At 34.1% G+C, this 15,297-nt stretch overlaps 1 protein-coding gene across 4 annotated transcripts in view; it reads left to right on the forward strand.

Moving 5' to 3' along the window:
• Positions 1-15,297, forward strand: part of LOC118201739 (SMC5-SMC6 complex localization factor protein 1-like) — a 109,623-nt gene that overhangs the window by 27,741 nt on the left and 66,585 nt on the right. For all 4 annotated transcript variants that reach the window (XM_085813412.1, XM_085813413.1, XM_085813415.1 and 1 more), the window contains exon 4: positions 5,267-5,410. In XM_085813412.1, coding sequence (XP_085669538.1) covers positions 5,267-5,410 — 144 coding nt within the window. The remainder of the gene's footprint in view (positions 1-5,266; positions 5,411-15,297) is intronic.

Raw genomic sequence — 15,297 nt, forward strand, 5'->3', positions numbered from 1 at the left:
AAATCGCTCTAACAGTCTGCAAAAAATAATAAGCCAGATCCAATTAGAAGATTAAGAAACAACGCAATCTGCAACATTAACTGAAATAGATAATTAGATAATTTTAGCTTAGCTTATACCGCCCGTTATATATTAAACACGCATGTGTAAAGGTATTATGCGCATTTCTGCGCATGCGTAACCGCATTATGCGTTTACGCATGTGCAGAAAGTTCGTAGCTTTGAGGTCCGGATTATAGATCATTCCGGATTAAAGACTTTTGACTGTATTTATTAGAATTACGTTTTGTACAAGGATTTAATTTTATTGTAATATAATATTCTACAAGTATTATAATATTCAACCCATTCTCTGGACACATTCTTCATTGTACACTTTGTTCACCAGAATTATCTTTTTCAAATCTCTTTTTTTTTTTTTTTTACTCTCATCTACATCTTCTCCCAGTTCTTCAGCTAATATTCTTAAATTGTATTTCTTTGCCTTACTGCATCGCGGCGGTGCAGTGAACTGGAAGTTGATCTGTCAGCACTATCCAGATCACGGCAGATGTTTTTATTTTATTCGGCTTATAATTCCTTACTAAATGTAATGTTTCATCTCGATGTACTTCGATATGATTTAAATCAATTTCCTCGTCATTATAAATATCACGAATACACATCGAATAGTTTTCTGGTTGCAATTTTCTAATTTCGACTATGCGAAATGTATGCTTTACGCATGCGCACGTTGAAAGAAATGTTTAATAAAGTAAACAAAGAAATAATAAGTTTTTTTTTTGTAAATTTTGATACTCTTTAGATTATAATTGCTCTTTATTTCATAAATTACAGTTTCATATTTTTAATTGTATAATTTCTGCATGCCTCATCATTATAAATAAATAAAAAAAAAAAAAAAAAAAAAAAAAAAAAAAAAAAGCTTAATAAAAAAAAAAAAGCTCTTACCAGATTTAAATTGATGATCTATAATCCGGAAAAACTCCTAATCCGGGATCGCCGAAGTCCTGACGAATCCGGATTAAAGACCTTGTACTGTATATATAATTACAAAACAATTCTTTTGAAAACAAAACACAATTAAGAATAGTCATTTTCGTGCATTAAGCTGTAGAAAAATTATCATTAAAGACATAAAGTAAGAAATTTAGAACTAAAATTTCACTAAGACCAGAAATTGAAATTCATAATTAATAAATTTGAAATAAACATATAAATGCAACAATTAATTTAAAAATGTTAAACCCAAAAAATTTCAAACAAGCTAAACCCCTTTTCAAAAACCACGAGATTCAAAAACCATTCTGAAGAGAATCTTTCGTGGCGTATGTACGTACGTATCTCGCATAACTCAAAAACGGGTAGCCTCAGAATGTTGAAATTTTGTATATAGGACTGCTATAACATGTAGATGTGCACCTCGTATTTTGGTTGCAATCGGCCGCACCAAACGTATATAAATATATTTATATATATATCCCCTCTGTTACCCGGCTCAGTGATCTCAGTTTCTTTACTCTTATATGTTTGTAAATTGTACATTTTTTGCTTTAAAAAAATGATTGAATTATGTTGTTTTTATCTTCCGGTTAAGGTTTTTATGCCTTTAGTAAGTCTGTATGCAATATTTTTAGAATTATCAACAATTTTAAAGCTGTTTAAGTGCCGCTAAGCCTTTTATTTTATGGTGGGCTTTGATTCTTTACATTTGAAACAGCAGACTAGTGGATTTGTTGCCAATCTAGAGAAACTTAGTTACAAAGATAACGCAAAGATAAACAAAGATAACGCCTTCATTTATTATTGCCAATTAAATCATGCTTAATCCTTTCCGGAATTTTTTCGAGGAAGTAAGTGTTTAAGATTTACTTCGTAATTTTTAATATAGATATTTTGAGTTTTTATGTATTTTTGCCTTCTCACGAAGTGAGAACTGAATTAATTGAATGAGAAATACTCAATCATCTGTGAAAAACTGTTTCTTTTTTGTTTTGTTTGTTTAATTTCTTTTATACATCATTCTAGCTTTATTATAGTATTTGAATAGAACTTGTGGCAATGATTAGATAATTTTATTCTAAATGATATAAATTTTGTGCATTATGAATTATAATATAAACGAAATATAATACTGTTAAGTGAATCTAGTGCCAGAGTGTGGCTATGGTAAACAAATACTAGAGTGAATTTTAAAGAATGCATTTATTCTGTTGTGGTTTATGAGTTGTCGGCAAAGTAGATTTAATTCAGTCCAATAAATTTAAATGAAATTCAATAAAAAATTCATATAATTTAATATTCCGTACAAGGAAGTCATGTGGTGTACACATCAGATTTTTTATTAATGTAAATGTGGTAGATATTCTGTCTAATAACAATAAATAATTTGCATTTTTGTTGAAGCAAAATCTTTCCACTACAATAGCTCTTTAAGGTGTTGTGTGTTCTTCAGATACAGTTAAAATTTTATCATAGTTTCTTTTTATTAATATTGTGAACTCAAATTTATTTTATGCATGTATATTATGCTTTTGTTTTATATTGTTTCCCTGAAATGTGTTTAAACTATTTGTTATAATAATGTTTGTTTGCATGTGCAATGTCAAATTTTGTATAACTGTTTGGCAGCACCCTATTGCAGTTAAAAATACTACTTTAAAATTGAAATGTAATATTACCTCTTTTTAGCACTTTGCACATTGTAGGAGGTAATAAATACTTTCCTAGTTGCTTAATGTTGAATAAATTAAATTTTATGTAGCTCTGCATCACTGACTTACAGTACTTTAAAACTGTTGATATCCATAAGGTCAGAAGTATTAAAAAGTTCTACAGCAGTTTCTCAGATTGTAGAATTGCATCTTTCAGATTTTGTTGTCTTATTGCAAAATGTTTGCATATGTATGGAAAATAACCACTTGAACCGATTTAAACTTCATTCTGACTTAGGTGTGGAGGTTTGAAGTATTCCATATTTGATTTATGCTCAGAGTTCAACAATGATTATGTCATGTTTCATTTTCAGTGTAGCTAACTACACTGGTTATCATAAATTAAGGAAAAATCACAATTACTGAAAAAGTTACATGTAGAATTTAATGAAACTTACCCACAATGTACAACACATAGTAAGGTATCAAATAACGTAAAAAGAAATTACCAGACAAATATGGTAGTATAGAAATTAGCGCGTGTATAAAATGAACAAATCAAAGATGTCAGTTTGCTATAAAAATACCTTCAATATGGAATATGGTGCTATATTGAATTACCTTCAATATGGAATATGGTCGCCTCTAGAGGCAAAACAGCACATGCAGCGATGTGTGATGCTTTCATTTATGCGGTCTGTCAGTTCCATAGGAAGTGAGAGCCATTGCTCTTGCAAAGCAATTGAGTCTGAGGGGTCTGAGGGGGCGGATTGAAAGCAACTAGTCGTCTCCCTAAAGCATCCCAAACGTGCTCGTTAGGATTCAAATCCGGGGATCGAGCTGGCCACTCCATGCACATAATTGTTTCCTGTTGAAGATAATCATCTACGATGCGAGCCTTGTGTGGTCTTGCGTTGTCGTCCTGTAACAGGAAAGCATCACCTATTGCCCAGACATATGGGTGCACATAAACATCAAGGATGTCAGCTCTATAAACCTGAGCATTCACGGTTCCCTTGGAAAGACATGGAGGTCTGTGCTTCCACCCAAAGAGATGCCATCCCAATCATAGACACTGCCTCTTCCGTATGCATCTCTTTCACAGATGTTTTACTGATGATAAGGGTTTCCAGGTTCTCTCCATATCAAATAACACTTACTATCGCTTTCTAGACTAAACCTGGACTCATCCGTAAAGAGAACAGTCCTCCATTGATCAGGCGTCTATTGGACATATTGTCATGCCCACTGCAAACGGTCCCTCCTATGGCGTGACGTGAGCGGCACGCAAATGGCTGGTCGCCTCGCACACAGACCACCTTCATGAAGCCTTCTATGTGCAGTTGACGTTGACACCAACCTTTCGGTGGCTGCAGCAAGGGATCTAAGAAGAATCGGAGTAGCGGTTCTATTCCTGCATGCACATAATGTCAAATATCGGTCATTGACGCTCGTCGTAGTAGTTGGCCGTCCTTGGTTGAACCTCCTAGTTGCCGAATCTGTGGTCTGAAATTGCCTCCAAAGTCTGTGAACCACAGAAGGACTCACATTTAGCCATCTGGCCACTTCTGTTTGACTTTGCCTCTAGTCTCCCAATGGCTCACCATCTGCATAGTTCTGCAGGCAAATGATGCCTGGAGGTCATTGTAACAAATTGGCTGTCTCAGATTTTTGATGTCACTATCACACTGAAATATGTGGGCTTGCTCTTAAATATGGACTTCCTCGCAGATGACGTATTCCGAGTGCAGTGCCACTAATTTGCATATTGCAGTTTTACTCAGTTACTCTTACTTGGCAACATATTCAAATTTTACACGGTTTGGCTTATTTTTGAGGGAGTTATCTCTATTTTTGTGATTTTTCCTTAATTTATGATAACCAGTGTATTAAAACCTGAAGTTAAATATTTATTGACATTAAAAATCTTACTTCTTATTTCTAGATGGTCATAACAGTCAAACTAGAATTTGTTAGTTACAGTGTTCTTTGCCATAAGCAACACAGTTTTTAAATATTAAATGGATACAATTAGCAAATATGTATCAATTTATTGATTAATCGCTATTCAGACTTCTTTTATTAATTAAAAATGCTCAGTGTATTTTGAGATAGTGGCTAGGGTAGCCGACTGGAATATCGAAGGGCCCGGTTTCGAATCCCGGAGAAAGCATGGATGTAATTTGTCTGTCCCCTTATAGGAGGTATTAGTGGCCTATGCCATTATAAGCAGGTGCCCACCATTGGAGGGGAAAAAGAAATTCATTGTAAAAAAACTGCCTTCTTTCAAAATGAACAAAACAGAACTTACTTTTAAAATGTAATTTACTCGATTTTTTTTATTATCTCTCTGTATGAATAATTTCTGGTAATCAAAAATAACCAATGCCGAATTTATGTATAAGCTGCACAAGTTGTAGCTTAGGGCCCCCACTTTCTTGGGACCACCCCCAAAAATTGTACCATATCCCATATAAAAAATTGACTCACTCCCTCGTAAAGGGCTTCATATCTCATATAGTTTAGGATCTCATCAAATCTAAATCTGGTCCTGGGAATAACTATGTTTTATCAGCAGATTAGAATAATATGGAATTCTTTTCCCTCCATAGTTCCTGTTTCCATCATTATGGAGTTGAAGCAAAGACAGAAGCAGACCATGACATTCCATTTGTGAAATTCCCTAGCTGCAGTTTCTTACTGGATTATTATATCCAGTTGTTTATTAAAGATTATGATTGTTTTTCCTCTGAAAGGTAAGCCAAATGTAGTAGATACATTTTTTACATATAGTAAAAGTCCAGAAATCCACAAAGCTTGGGACCAGAGGTTGTGTGGATTTTAGAATTTTGCAGATTTCAGGGCAGAAAAGATAAATCATAATATTCAGGCTAAAAGTGCAAAATAGGTAAGGCATATCAGATATATTTAATTAAATTATTATATACATTTTTACAATAGTATACATATACATTAATTTATTATATGCATTAAATTATTATTATATATTATATTATTAATTTATATTAGTGATTACAGGGCTATTTAAAAGCATTAACCCTTTCAGGACAGGCGTCCCATATACGCATTCCCTAAGAACATCTATTACAGCCGGGTGTCCCATCCACGCATCACTTGAGATTGCATTCAGAGGACGGGTGTTGTGTATACGCATTTTAAGCTGGAACGTTTTTCTGAAGGTCACTAGATGGCATCCTATGTCCATTACTTTTGAAATGAACACTTTTAGGTTCCTGACCTTAAGTTTGATATATTCTGCCTGACTTTGGTATTTTACTCATCAACTGTTGCGAGGGTTGGGTGGGGAAGGGAAAGCTTAAACAGAGGTGGGGTCTTTAAATTGCAGCGTGCTAATATAAACATTCAAGTGTCTAACTTATATCCAATTCCTTTTTTTATTCTAGTTTTTTAGTCTACTATGTATGGTCTTTTAGGTTACTATGTGGAGTTCTGTTACATTTTGCATTGCCTTCAGATATATTTCCGTTTCTTCTCTTTTTATTTCGGAAAGCCTCATCTCCAGACTATTATGGCAGAAAGGCACTATTTATCAGAGGAAGAATACCCTCGTATGGTTAGTGAACCATTTACTAACGCAAATGAGAGTTGTTCCGGTTTGATTAGAAACTTTCACCATGCTGATGTTCCGGTTTGATTAGAACCAAACTTTTCTCTGCCTCGAAATGGCAAGAGTGAGAACTTGACTTTCGATTTGTTATGACGCAGCTAGAACACTGCTCCTGAGATGTAACATTAGATTCGATTCTAGATTCTAGATTAGATTAATTTTAGTATTTTAATAAATCCTTTTAAAAATAGATTTAGTATTTGATCATAGAATTATAGCCGAACCACCAAACAGTGACCAAACGTGGAACGTTAATGAATTAATGGAATTTATTCGTAAAGAAATAGAAATTTAGATGTGGCATTTAGATACGTCATTAGATTCATAGTTAGATGCGTAGGCAGCGACATTCGTGATTCAAATAGTGTACATTAGTGCATACATAAACATTTTTGGTGCTATATGCAGGGAATTCGGCTAATATTCGAAAATATGGATTCGTAAGTATGGATTAGCATGGTGTGAAGTGTGGGAAGCCTGCAAAAGGTAGGATAAGTTTTCTATTTAAAGTGTAATTATGGAAGATCCTGTCGCTAAGCTTAAATTGAAACGCAAAGTATTAAGGACCGCAGTTTCCAAGGTACTAAAGAAAATTTAGACAGAATTAAGCAAAGATGACGTTAGTATAAATGTAATAGAAGAAACTTTAGACATATTAAACGAAAAGGCAAAAACTCTGAGTGATTTAAACACTCAAATAGAACAGGATTTGAAGGTCCCAGAGGATGAATTTGAACTTGAAGTTTCATTCGCTCTAGAATATGAAGAAAAAATCCAACTGTGGCAATTTAGAGCAAGAAAAAAATTGAGGGAATTACACAAACTCGAAAATTCGGATCCTAATGAAACCGCTATAGATTCCAAACTTGAAAATAATAAAATTATTCGCCTTCCAAAATTGACTATCGCTAAATTTTTTGGTGATTCTAGCAATTGGCAGGATTTTCAGTCAATTGGCAGGAGTCAATTCGAGGCAGCTATCCATAGCAATGACTCATTATCGAAAGTAAATAAGTTCAGTTACTTAAAGTCATTACTAGGTGGGGTAGCTTATAATACTGTTTCCGGACTGTCGCTTACAAATGAGAACTACAATTCAGCTATAGAACTGTTAATTAGCAGGTCTGGGAGAAAAGATTTGGTAATAAATGCTCACATGAATAAACTGTTAATTCTTTCCCCTGTTAGAAATGTAAGGGATATAGAAAATCTTAGGAATTTATATGATCAGTGTGAAACTCGAATTAGATGCTTAAAGTCGATGAACGTTGTATCAGAAACTTACGGTAGTTTACTATGCCCAATATTGTTAAAATTAATTCCATCAGAGATAACATTAGAATACAATCGCAGTAGAAACAGTGACCAAACATGGAACGTTAATGAATTAATGGAATTTATTCGTAAAGAAATAGAAAGCCGCGAAAGAGCTACACAGTTAAATGAAAGTAGAGAAACAAAAACAAAACACCGAGCGGAAATGATTCATAACTGGAGGCATAAATCAAACGATCGTCTCCACTCCGCTCACGATAATGTAAACAACAAGCACAGTAAACAGTTCGAAAGAAGTTCGCCTAAAACGTATGAATATGTTGCTCCAGTCGCTAGCAGTAAATGCATATATTGTGACGAACTACACGATTCGGAGCACTGCGAAATTTTAAAACTGTGGAGGAGAAAAGAAATATTTTAAAATCTGAAGCCCTATGTTTTTTGTGCCTAAAATCTCAGCATAAAATTAAGCAGTGTAAGGAAAGAAAAATGTGCGAAATATGTAATAAAAAACACAATAGGTCTATTTGTTTCCAACTCAAAACCAAATCGGAGAAAAACAAGGTCGTGTCGACAATTCCATCCAGTAAAGAAGATGTTCAGATTAATCAATTAAAAACCGAAACTTTCCGCAGTGCATTGCTACAAACGTATACTGTGATGATACGTCCGTTTTCTGATAAGGATAATTTAGAACCAGTTCGTATTCTATTAGACAATGGATCGATGAGAAGTTTTATAATTCGGGACATTTCAGAGAAGTGTAAATTACCTGTTATTCAAAAGGAGACTTTGTCCGTATTTGCCTTTGGGGTTAACCAGGCAACAGAACAAACTTACAATGTTGTGAAAGTTAAACTAGAAAACAGAAGTAAACCATCCCTAAATATAGAAATTGAAGCTTTAGAAACTAACCAAATATGTGCAACTAATTTAGCTTTCCCTGATATCCCAGTTTCCAAAATTAAGAAAGGGATAATAGGATTACAGTTAGCTGATTCTTGTGAATTCAGTGACAAAAATATTGCTGTTTTGATCGGAGCAGATTACTATCATGAAGTAATAACTGGTAGGCTTAAACGTTTTAAAAATAACCTTAAAGCTTCCGAAACAATATTTGGATGGTGCCCTCAAGGCAGGACTGATTCTAATGGTAAATTGTTAAACATGGACATTATTGTTGATGACAAATTGGTCTCAACACATTTAAAGCAGTTTATGGAATTAGAAACATTGGGAATAGAACAAGGGAAGGAAATTAGTAAAATAGATAATGACATTTTAGAGAATTTTAACAGAACTATCAAATTTAAAGAAACGCGATATGTAGTTAAACTCCCTTGGAATGAAAATTCGTCTGAATTAAAAACGAATTACGTAAATGTGGAAGTTCGCTTTAATAAACTGGTTAAAAGGTTGAGAAATGATCCACTGCTACAACAGCAGTGTCACTCAGTTATAGAACAGCATTTAAAAATGGGTATAGCTGAGGAAATTGATCCAAGTTCTGAAGAAACAAGAAGAATTTATTACATGACTCACCAGCCAGTTATCCGACCTGACAAACCCGTGAGAAGTTGTATTTGATGCATCCAGCCATTCGAAAAATGAATACTCTTTAAACGATTGTCTCTATTACGGTCCTAATTTAAATCCACCATTGTTAGAGATATTAATACAATTTCGTACACGTAACATAGCATTTACTGCCGACATTGAACAAGCCTTTCTCCAGATTTCTCTGTCACCTGAAGATAGGGATGCTGTAAGATTTTTGTGGGCAAATAACCTTACATATAAGGATGGGAGACCTAACACGAAAATACTTAGGATGACTCGCGTTTTGTTTGGAGCTACATCCAGCCCATTTTTGCTTGCCACTACTATCAAACATTACATAAATACCTTTAAAGAAACAAATCAGAAAGCAGTTAAACTATTGAACGAATGTTTATACGTAGACGATTTAACAGGTGGGGATGAAGACGAAAACGAAGCTAAACACATATATGAAGATATTAGATATATTTTGAAGGCTGCTGGTTTCAACATGCGAAAATGGAAAACAAATTGTGGGAATCTTCAGGAAGTTTTTGACGAATACGAAAATGGTGAAATCCAGAAAGTTCTGGAACAGAAGGTATTGGGATATAAATGGAATTACAAGGAAGACCTTCTGAAGATAGAATCACAAAATCTAACTAATCAAGGGAAAACAAAGTTAATGACAAAAAGAGAAGTTCTTAAAACCATTGGAAAGCTTTACGATCCCATTGGATTCATAAGTCCATTCACTATTAGGGCAAAAATACTAATGCAGGAAATTTGGCAATTTGGGGTAGATTGGGATGATTCGTTACCATTAGACTTTGAAAACAGAATGAAAAAATGGATTAATGAACTGTCAGCGATTCAGGATGTAAACATTCCGCGACATTACTTCTGAAACAAGTCTGAATTGAGAGATATTCAAATGCATTGCTTTACCGACGCAAGTTAGAAGGCATCTGGAGCTGTGATATACATGCGATACGTCACGACGGACAGCGAAATAGGAAGTAGTTTTGTCATTTCCAAAACCAGAGTAGCTCCACTGAAGAAGCTGTCCCTTCCAAGATTAGAGCTGATGGGGGCGCTCTTCGGAGCAAGATTAGCCTCGAAAGTCAAAGAACAGTTAGAGAAAAGACTCCAGATGAATGTATATTTTTGGTCAGACCCTTCTGTTAGTTTACATTGGATAAAGGGTGATTTAAATAAATGGAAGCCATTCATCCAACATCGAGTAATGGAAATACGAGAGGAAACATCACCTGAGTCCTGGAATTATTGCCCTGGAGAGGAAAATCCGGCTGATATGCTGACCAGAGGAACAAAGACAAATTCCACGAAAGGAATAACGTTGTCTGAACTACGAAATAGTGACATGTGGTGGCATGGACCTAAGTGGCTATTACAGAGCATCGATTCGTGGCCTAAACTTGCAGAATCAGTAAGAGATTTCAAGGATCATGAAGAGCCTGAACTTCGAAAGTGAGCTGTAGTGAACTCAACAGTCACAGGTGAAAATTCCATTGAGAACGAATTCATTAAAAGGTATTCATCATTCAGCAAATTGATTAGATCTACTGCGTGGTGTTTAAAGTTTGCGAACAACTGTAGAACCAATCCACCATTAAGAAAAGAAAGTTTTTTGAGTGCTTCTGAACTACAGAATGCAACAAAGGTGCTAGTCAAATGTGTACAACATTCTGAATTTGAACTTGAAATTAAGTGCCTGCAGTTGAAACGATCAATTCCAAGTAATAGTAAGGTTTTATCCTTAAATGTATTTCTTGATGAAGATGATCTTTTACGAGTTGATGGGAGACTACGTTACTGCAATCTTTCAGAAGACCACAAACATCAACTTCTTTTACCCAACAGACATCATTTCACTGAATTACTCATAGATTATTATCACAAAAAATCTCTTCATTCGGGCGTTCAAACAACACTTTCTCTTATTAGATAATTATACTGGATACTTTCCGGACAAGGTAGAGTTAGACGCGTTATAAGTAAATGCATGACGTGCTTTTGAACAAGGAACCAAACCATAAACCAAATGATGGGAGACTTACCTAGAGATAGAGTTGTAATAACTAGACTATTCGAAAAAATAGGACTGGACTTTGCAGGTCTAGTTATCACCAAGCGTAATTTGAAAACATCTAGAGTTACATTAAAATCATACATAGCGATATTTATTTGCTTTAGTACAAAGGCTATTCATCTAGAAGCAGTATCGGATTTGTCTACTGAAGCCTTTCTAGCATGTCTTAGAAGGTTTATTGCCAGACGATCTAAACCATCCATTGTTTGGAGTGATAACGCTACGAACTTCAAGGGAACGAAGAATGTTCTTGATAAACTCTTTAGAATTTGTAAATCGGATCCTATTCAGCGCTTTAGTTCCGAAGAAGGTATAACATGGAGATTTATTCCTCCTTCTTCTCCGCATTTTGGCGGATTATGGGAGGCTAATATAAAATCAATTAAGAGAATTTTGACAAAGGTCGCGAAAACGACAATTTTAAACTTTGAAGAGCTGTATACATTAATTACACAAATAGAATCCTGCTTGAACTCTCGACCTCTATCACCTATTTCGGCTGATCCAACAGATCTTCAGCCTTTGACTCCAGGTCATTTCCTAATAGGAGCTCCACTTTTGTCGATGCCAGAACCGAATGATTCGGTAGATTCTTTGACATTGTCTTCTAGATGAACTTTAATTCAAAATCTTAGAGCTAATTTCTGGAACCGTTGGAACGTGGAATATCTTACTCATTTGCAGAACCACTCAAAATGGAATCAAGTGAGATCCAATCTCAAGGCAGGACAACTAGTCTTGTTAAAGGATAAAAACAAGACACCCATGAAGTGGACACTAGGTCGCATCGAGGAAACCTTTCCTGGTCCAGATGGACTAGTACGAGTCGTAGACGTCAGAACTTCAGATGGAATCTTTCGCCGAGCCGTCTCCAATATCAGTCCACTCCCATTTCCACTCCCTTCCATCCCGCACGAGCATCTTAAACAAAGGTGCGCATCACGAAAGGTTAAGGATGTGTACAATAAAGACATATAAAAATGGATATTTATAAAGTTTGTACATGTTTTTCAAACATTTTTCTGATAGAGATTTGTTTTAAAATTTTAGGGTGCTCCAGAGTAAGGTTTTTTTTTTTTTTTTTTTTTTTTTTTGTAAATTACACAGTCATAATCTCTTGCTCTGTGACACAGCTCTCTTGTTCTAAAAATTTTAGGTATTGTTGACCATGTTCCAAACCCTCATTAAAAGATATTTTTTCTCACTTCTATCAAATTCACTATCTGTGTCAGTGTCAGAATCTTTTTTTTTTTTGCTGTGGCGAGTTCAAAACACAGCCTATGATTTCGTCATCAGTCATCTGATATGCCAGTGTTGGCTCATCTGAGCACATCATCCATTCAATGATATATTCTTGGAAAGCCTCCTTATTTGTTCTTTCTTTTGAATATAAAAGCAATTATCTTGCTTTAACCCTTGCTGCACTGACCCTAAAACCAGAAAATCCACTGTCATCACTCTTTGTTTCAATAAACAGAGAAGCTGGCCATACATTATGCCAGACATTTACTAATTGTTTGTGAAACAGAATTCCATGCTTCAGCTAACAAATAAGTGCTGTTTTTGATGATGAATTTTATATATATATATATATAATCACAAAATGAAATAGATTGGTCATTTGAAAGAATTTTTTTTCAGAAACCACCCTAGTCAATTGGTTGGATTAATGAAGTAACATTTGGGGGCAAAAAAGGGGGCCATGACAGTAAGTATCACATGTTAAAATGTCTGCATCTGGATGTGCAGAGCAGTTGTCTAACAATAGCAAAATCTTTAACGAAATGCTCTATGAACCATTCGGCCATAAGTTGTTTTGTGAACCAGGAGTTTTTATTATTCCTGTAAATCACAGATAAGGATTTTACTCCTTTCAGAACTCTGGGATTGGTGCTTGTACCCACTATCGCTAGTTTACATTTGTAAGTTCCAGCTGCATTGCTGCATACTAAAATAGTAACTCTTTCTTTAGCTTCTTTCACCCCTGAGGATGCACCTTCTTTGTTTGTCACAAATGTCTTTCTTGGCAAACATCACAAAAAAGTCCAGTCTCGTCCATATTGTAGGCAACAATTATTATTGGTCATAATAACTACAACTTCTTCTACTAGATAATAACTACTAGTTTCACTTCACCGATAGTTTCAGTTTAGTTTTTCGAAGTTTGTCATGGCTGAAATCAGCAAGGAGTTAGCGAGTGCTACAAAAGAATAATAAAGATATTATATATGAAAAAAGAATTGATTCTTGCTTTTATTTTTTTGCCTTTTAAATTATTATAAAAAAGAACTTTGCAAGCAACTACAATATTAAAAACCGGTTCCGGGCTGAGATTTTCTTTTGCCACTAATACAGAAAATTTATCAATAAATTCTTCTGCAGCTTATTTATCTGCTGAAAGTTTTTCCCCACGTGCTTTCAGATAACGTATACAATGTCTCTGCTTAAATCTGTTCAGCCAACCGCTGCTGAAAACGCATGGCTCCTCTATTTTTAAATCAGCATAAATATGCTTTGTCTTTTCGCTCAGGAGTGGTCCTGAAACTGGTATCCCCATCACTCCGCCGCTGCGGAACCACTCGTACAAGACAGCATCAAGGTTTGCCGATTTCGCCTCATGCAAAGATTTCCGATTTTGGATTCCAGTGTTAGAGTTACTGTTGCTGTAAAATTTCAACAGCTTTTCTTTATTCTTCTGTATATCATACACAGTTTGTGTTGCAATTCTATGCAATTCTGCTATAAACTAATCACAGGTACTATCCTCAGTTTCCTCACACCTACATCTTTTGCAGAATTTCCACTTTTTGCATTACTGTCAATGCAGTGTGTTTATGTTTTTTAACATAGTAAGCAGTTAAATCATGAATACATTTATCTGTCATTGTATTAAAAAGGACTGAAATATAAAATGCTTTTAATTTATTCACAAAATATCTGGATAAAAGAACAAACCTGCAGCATTAAACAATCTCATGAAATAACAAAGCTCAGAAAATACAACAACGGGAATAGTGAATTTGAAAGGTAAGTTGAGTGAATCGTCTACTTTTTTACCTCGATACAGATTGAAGAGAAAAAAATTTGGCTATAATGTCAATAATTAGATATGTTTGTTATGACTTATTCAGTAATTATGATGTTCTCCATGTTACGGTTTCTGGAACCTATAAATTTAATTTTTATATTTTGAGAGGCAATCTGGATTTCAGGAGTTTGCAGGTTTCAGGTCGGCGAATTTTTGGTATTTGACTGTATTACTTTGCATTTAAAGAATATTTTATGACTATATTATGCATTAGATATCTAAATTTAATATCTAATGCATAATATATGCTCTAAAATTATTTTTAAATCTATTTGAAGGTATGTATGACCATGTTTTTATTAATTATCATATTTATTCAGTTCTGATTATTAATTTTGATTTTTTTAAGAAGTTTAGTATTAAAGTTGATATTAAATTTGCCTGTCTTTTTTTTTTTTTTTTCTTTTCTTCTTAGTTACTATATTTGAAAGTTATTTTAAATCACTTAATTTTAATTTAAATAAATCTTTAATTATTCTATAATCTGAAGTTTCAGATACTTAAATATGCTTTAGAGGCACTTAAATTTTGAGCATATGTTATAATTATCTTAATTAATATTTGATTGTTTTACTTATTCAAATTATGTAGTATTTCTTTGTTGTAAAAATTCAAGTAGTTATTAATTATTAGAAGATTTAATTTAATAACTCTCATTTATTCTTCATGAGCTCTTTCTAACTGAAATTCTGCTCTAACTGTTGGCTATTATGTTTTCTGTATTAGAATAAAGTTGAAAAGAAGTAATTACGAAGGTATATCTTGTATATTGATCTTAGTATCAAAGAATGTTGGCTTTTATTCATCAAGCTTCCTGTCTCAGCTTTGTGGCAGCTGACGGATTTTGATGTTGTGGATATGGATATTTGTAATCTGTAGTTCTGTAGGATGGGTGCACTTTTAAAATTGATAAAAAGGGGATGTAAACCATTAAATTTCCCTTGCTGTATTTCTGAAAATCAAAATTTTGTTTATATAT

The sequence above is a fragment of the Stegodyphus dumicola genome, chromosome 3 (assembly GCF_044657685.1).
Source record: "Stegodyphus dumicola isolate Sdum_Otavi_A_Nest chromosome 3, ASM4465768v1".
NCBI classification, from domain to species: Eukaryota; Metazoa; Arthropoda; class Arachnida; order Araneae; family Eresidae; genus Stegodyphus; species Stegodyphus dumicola.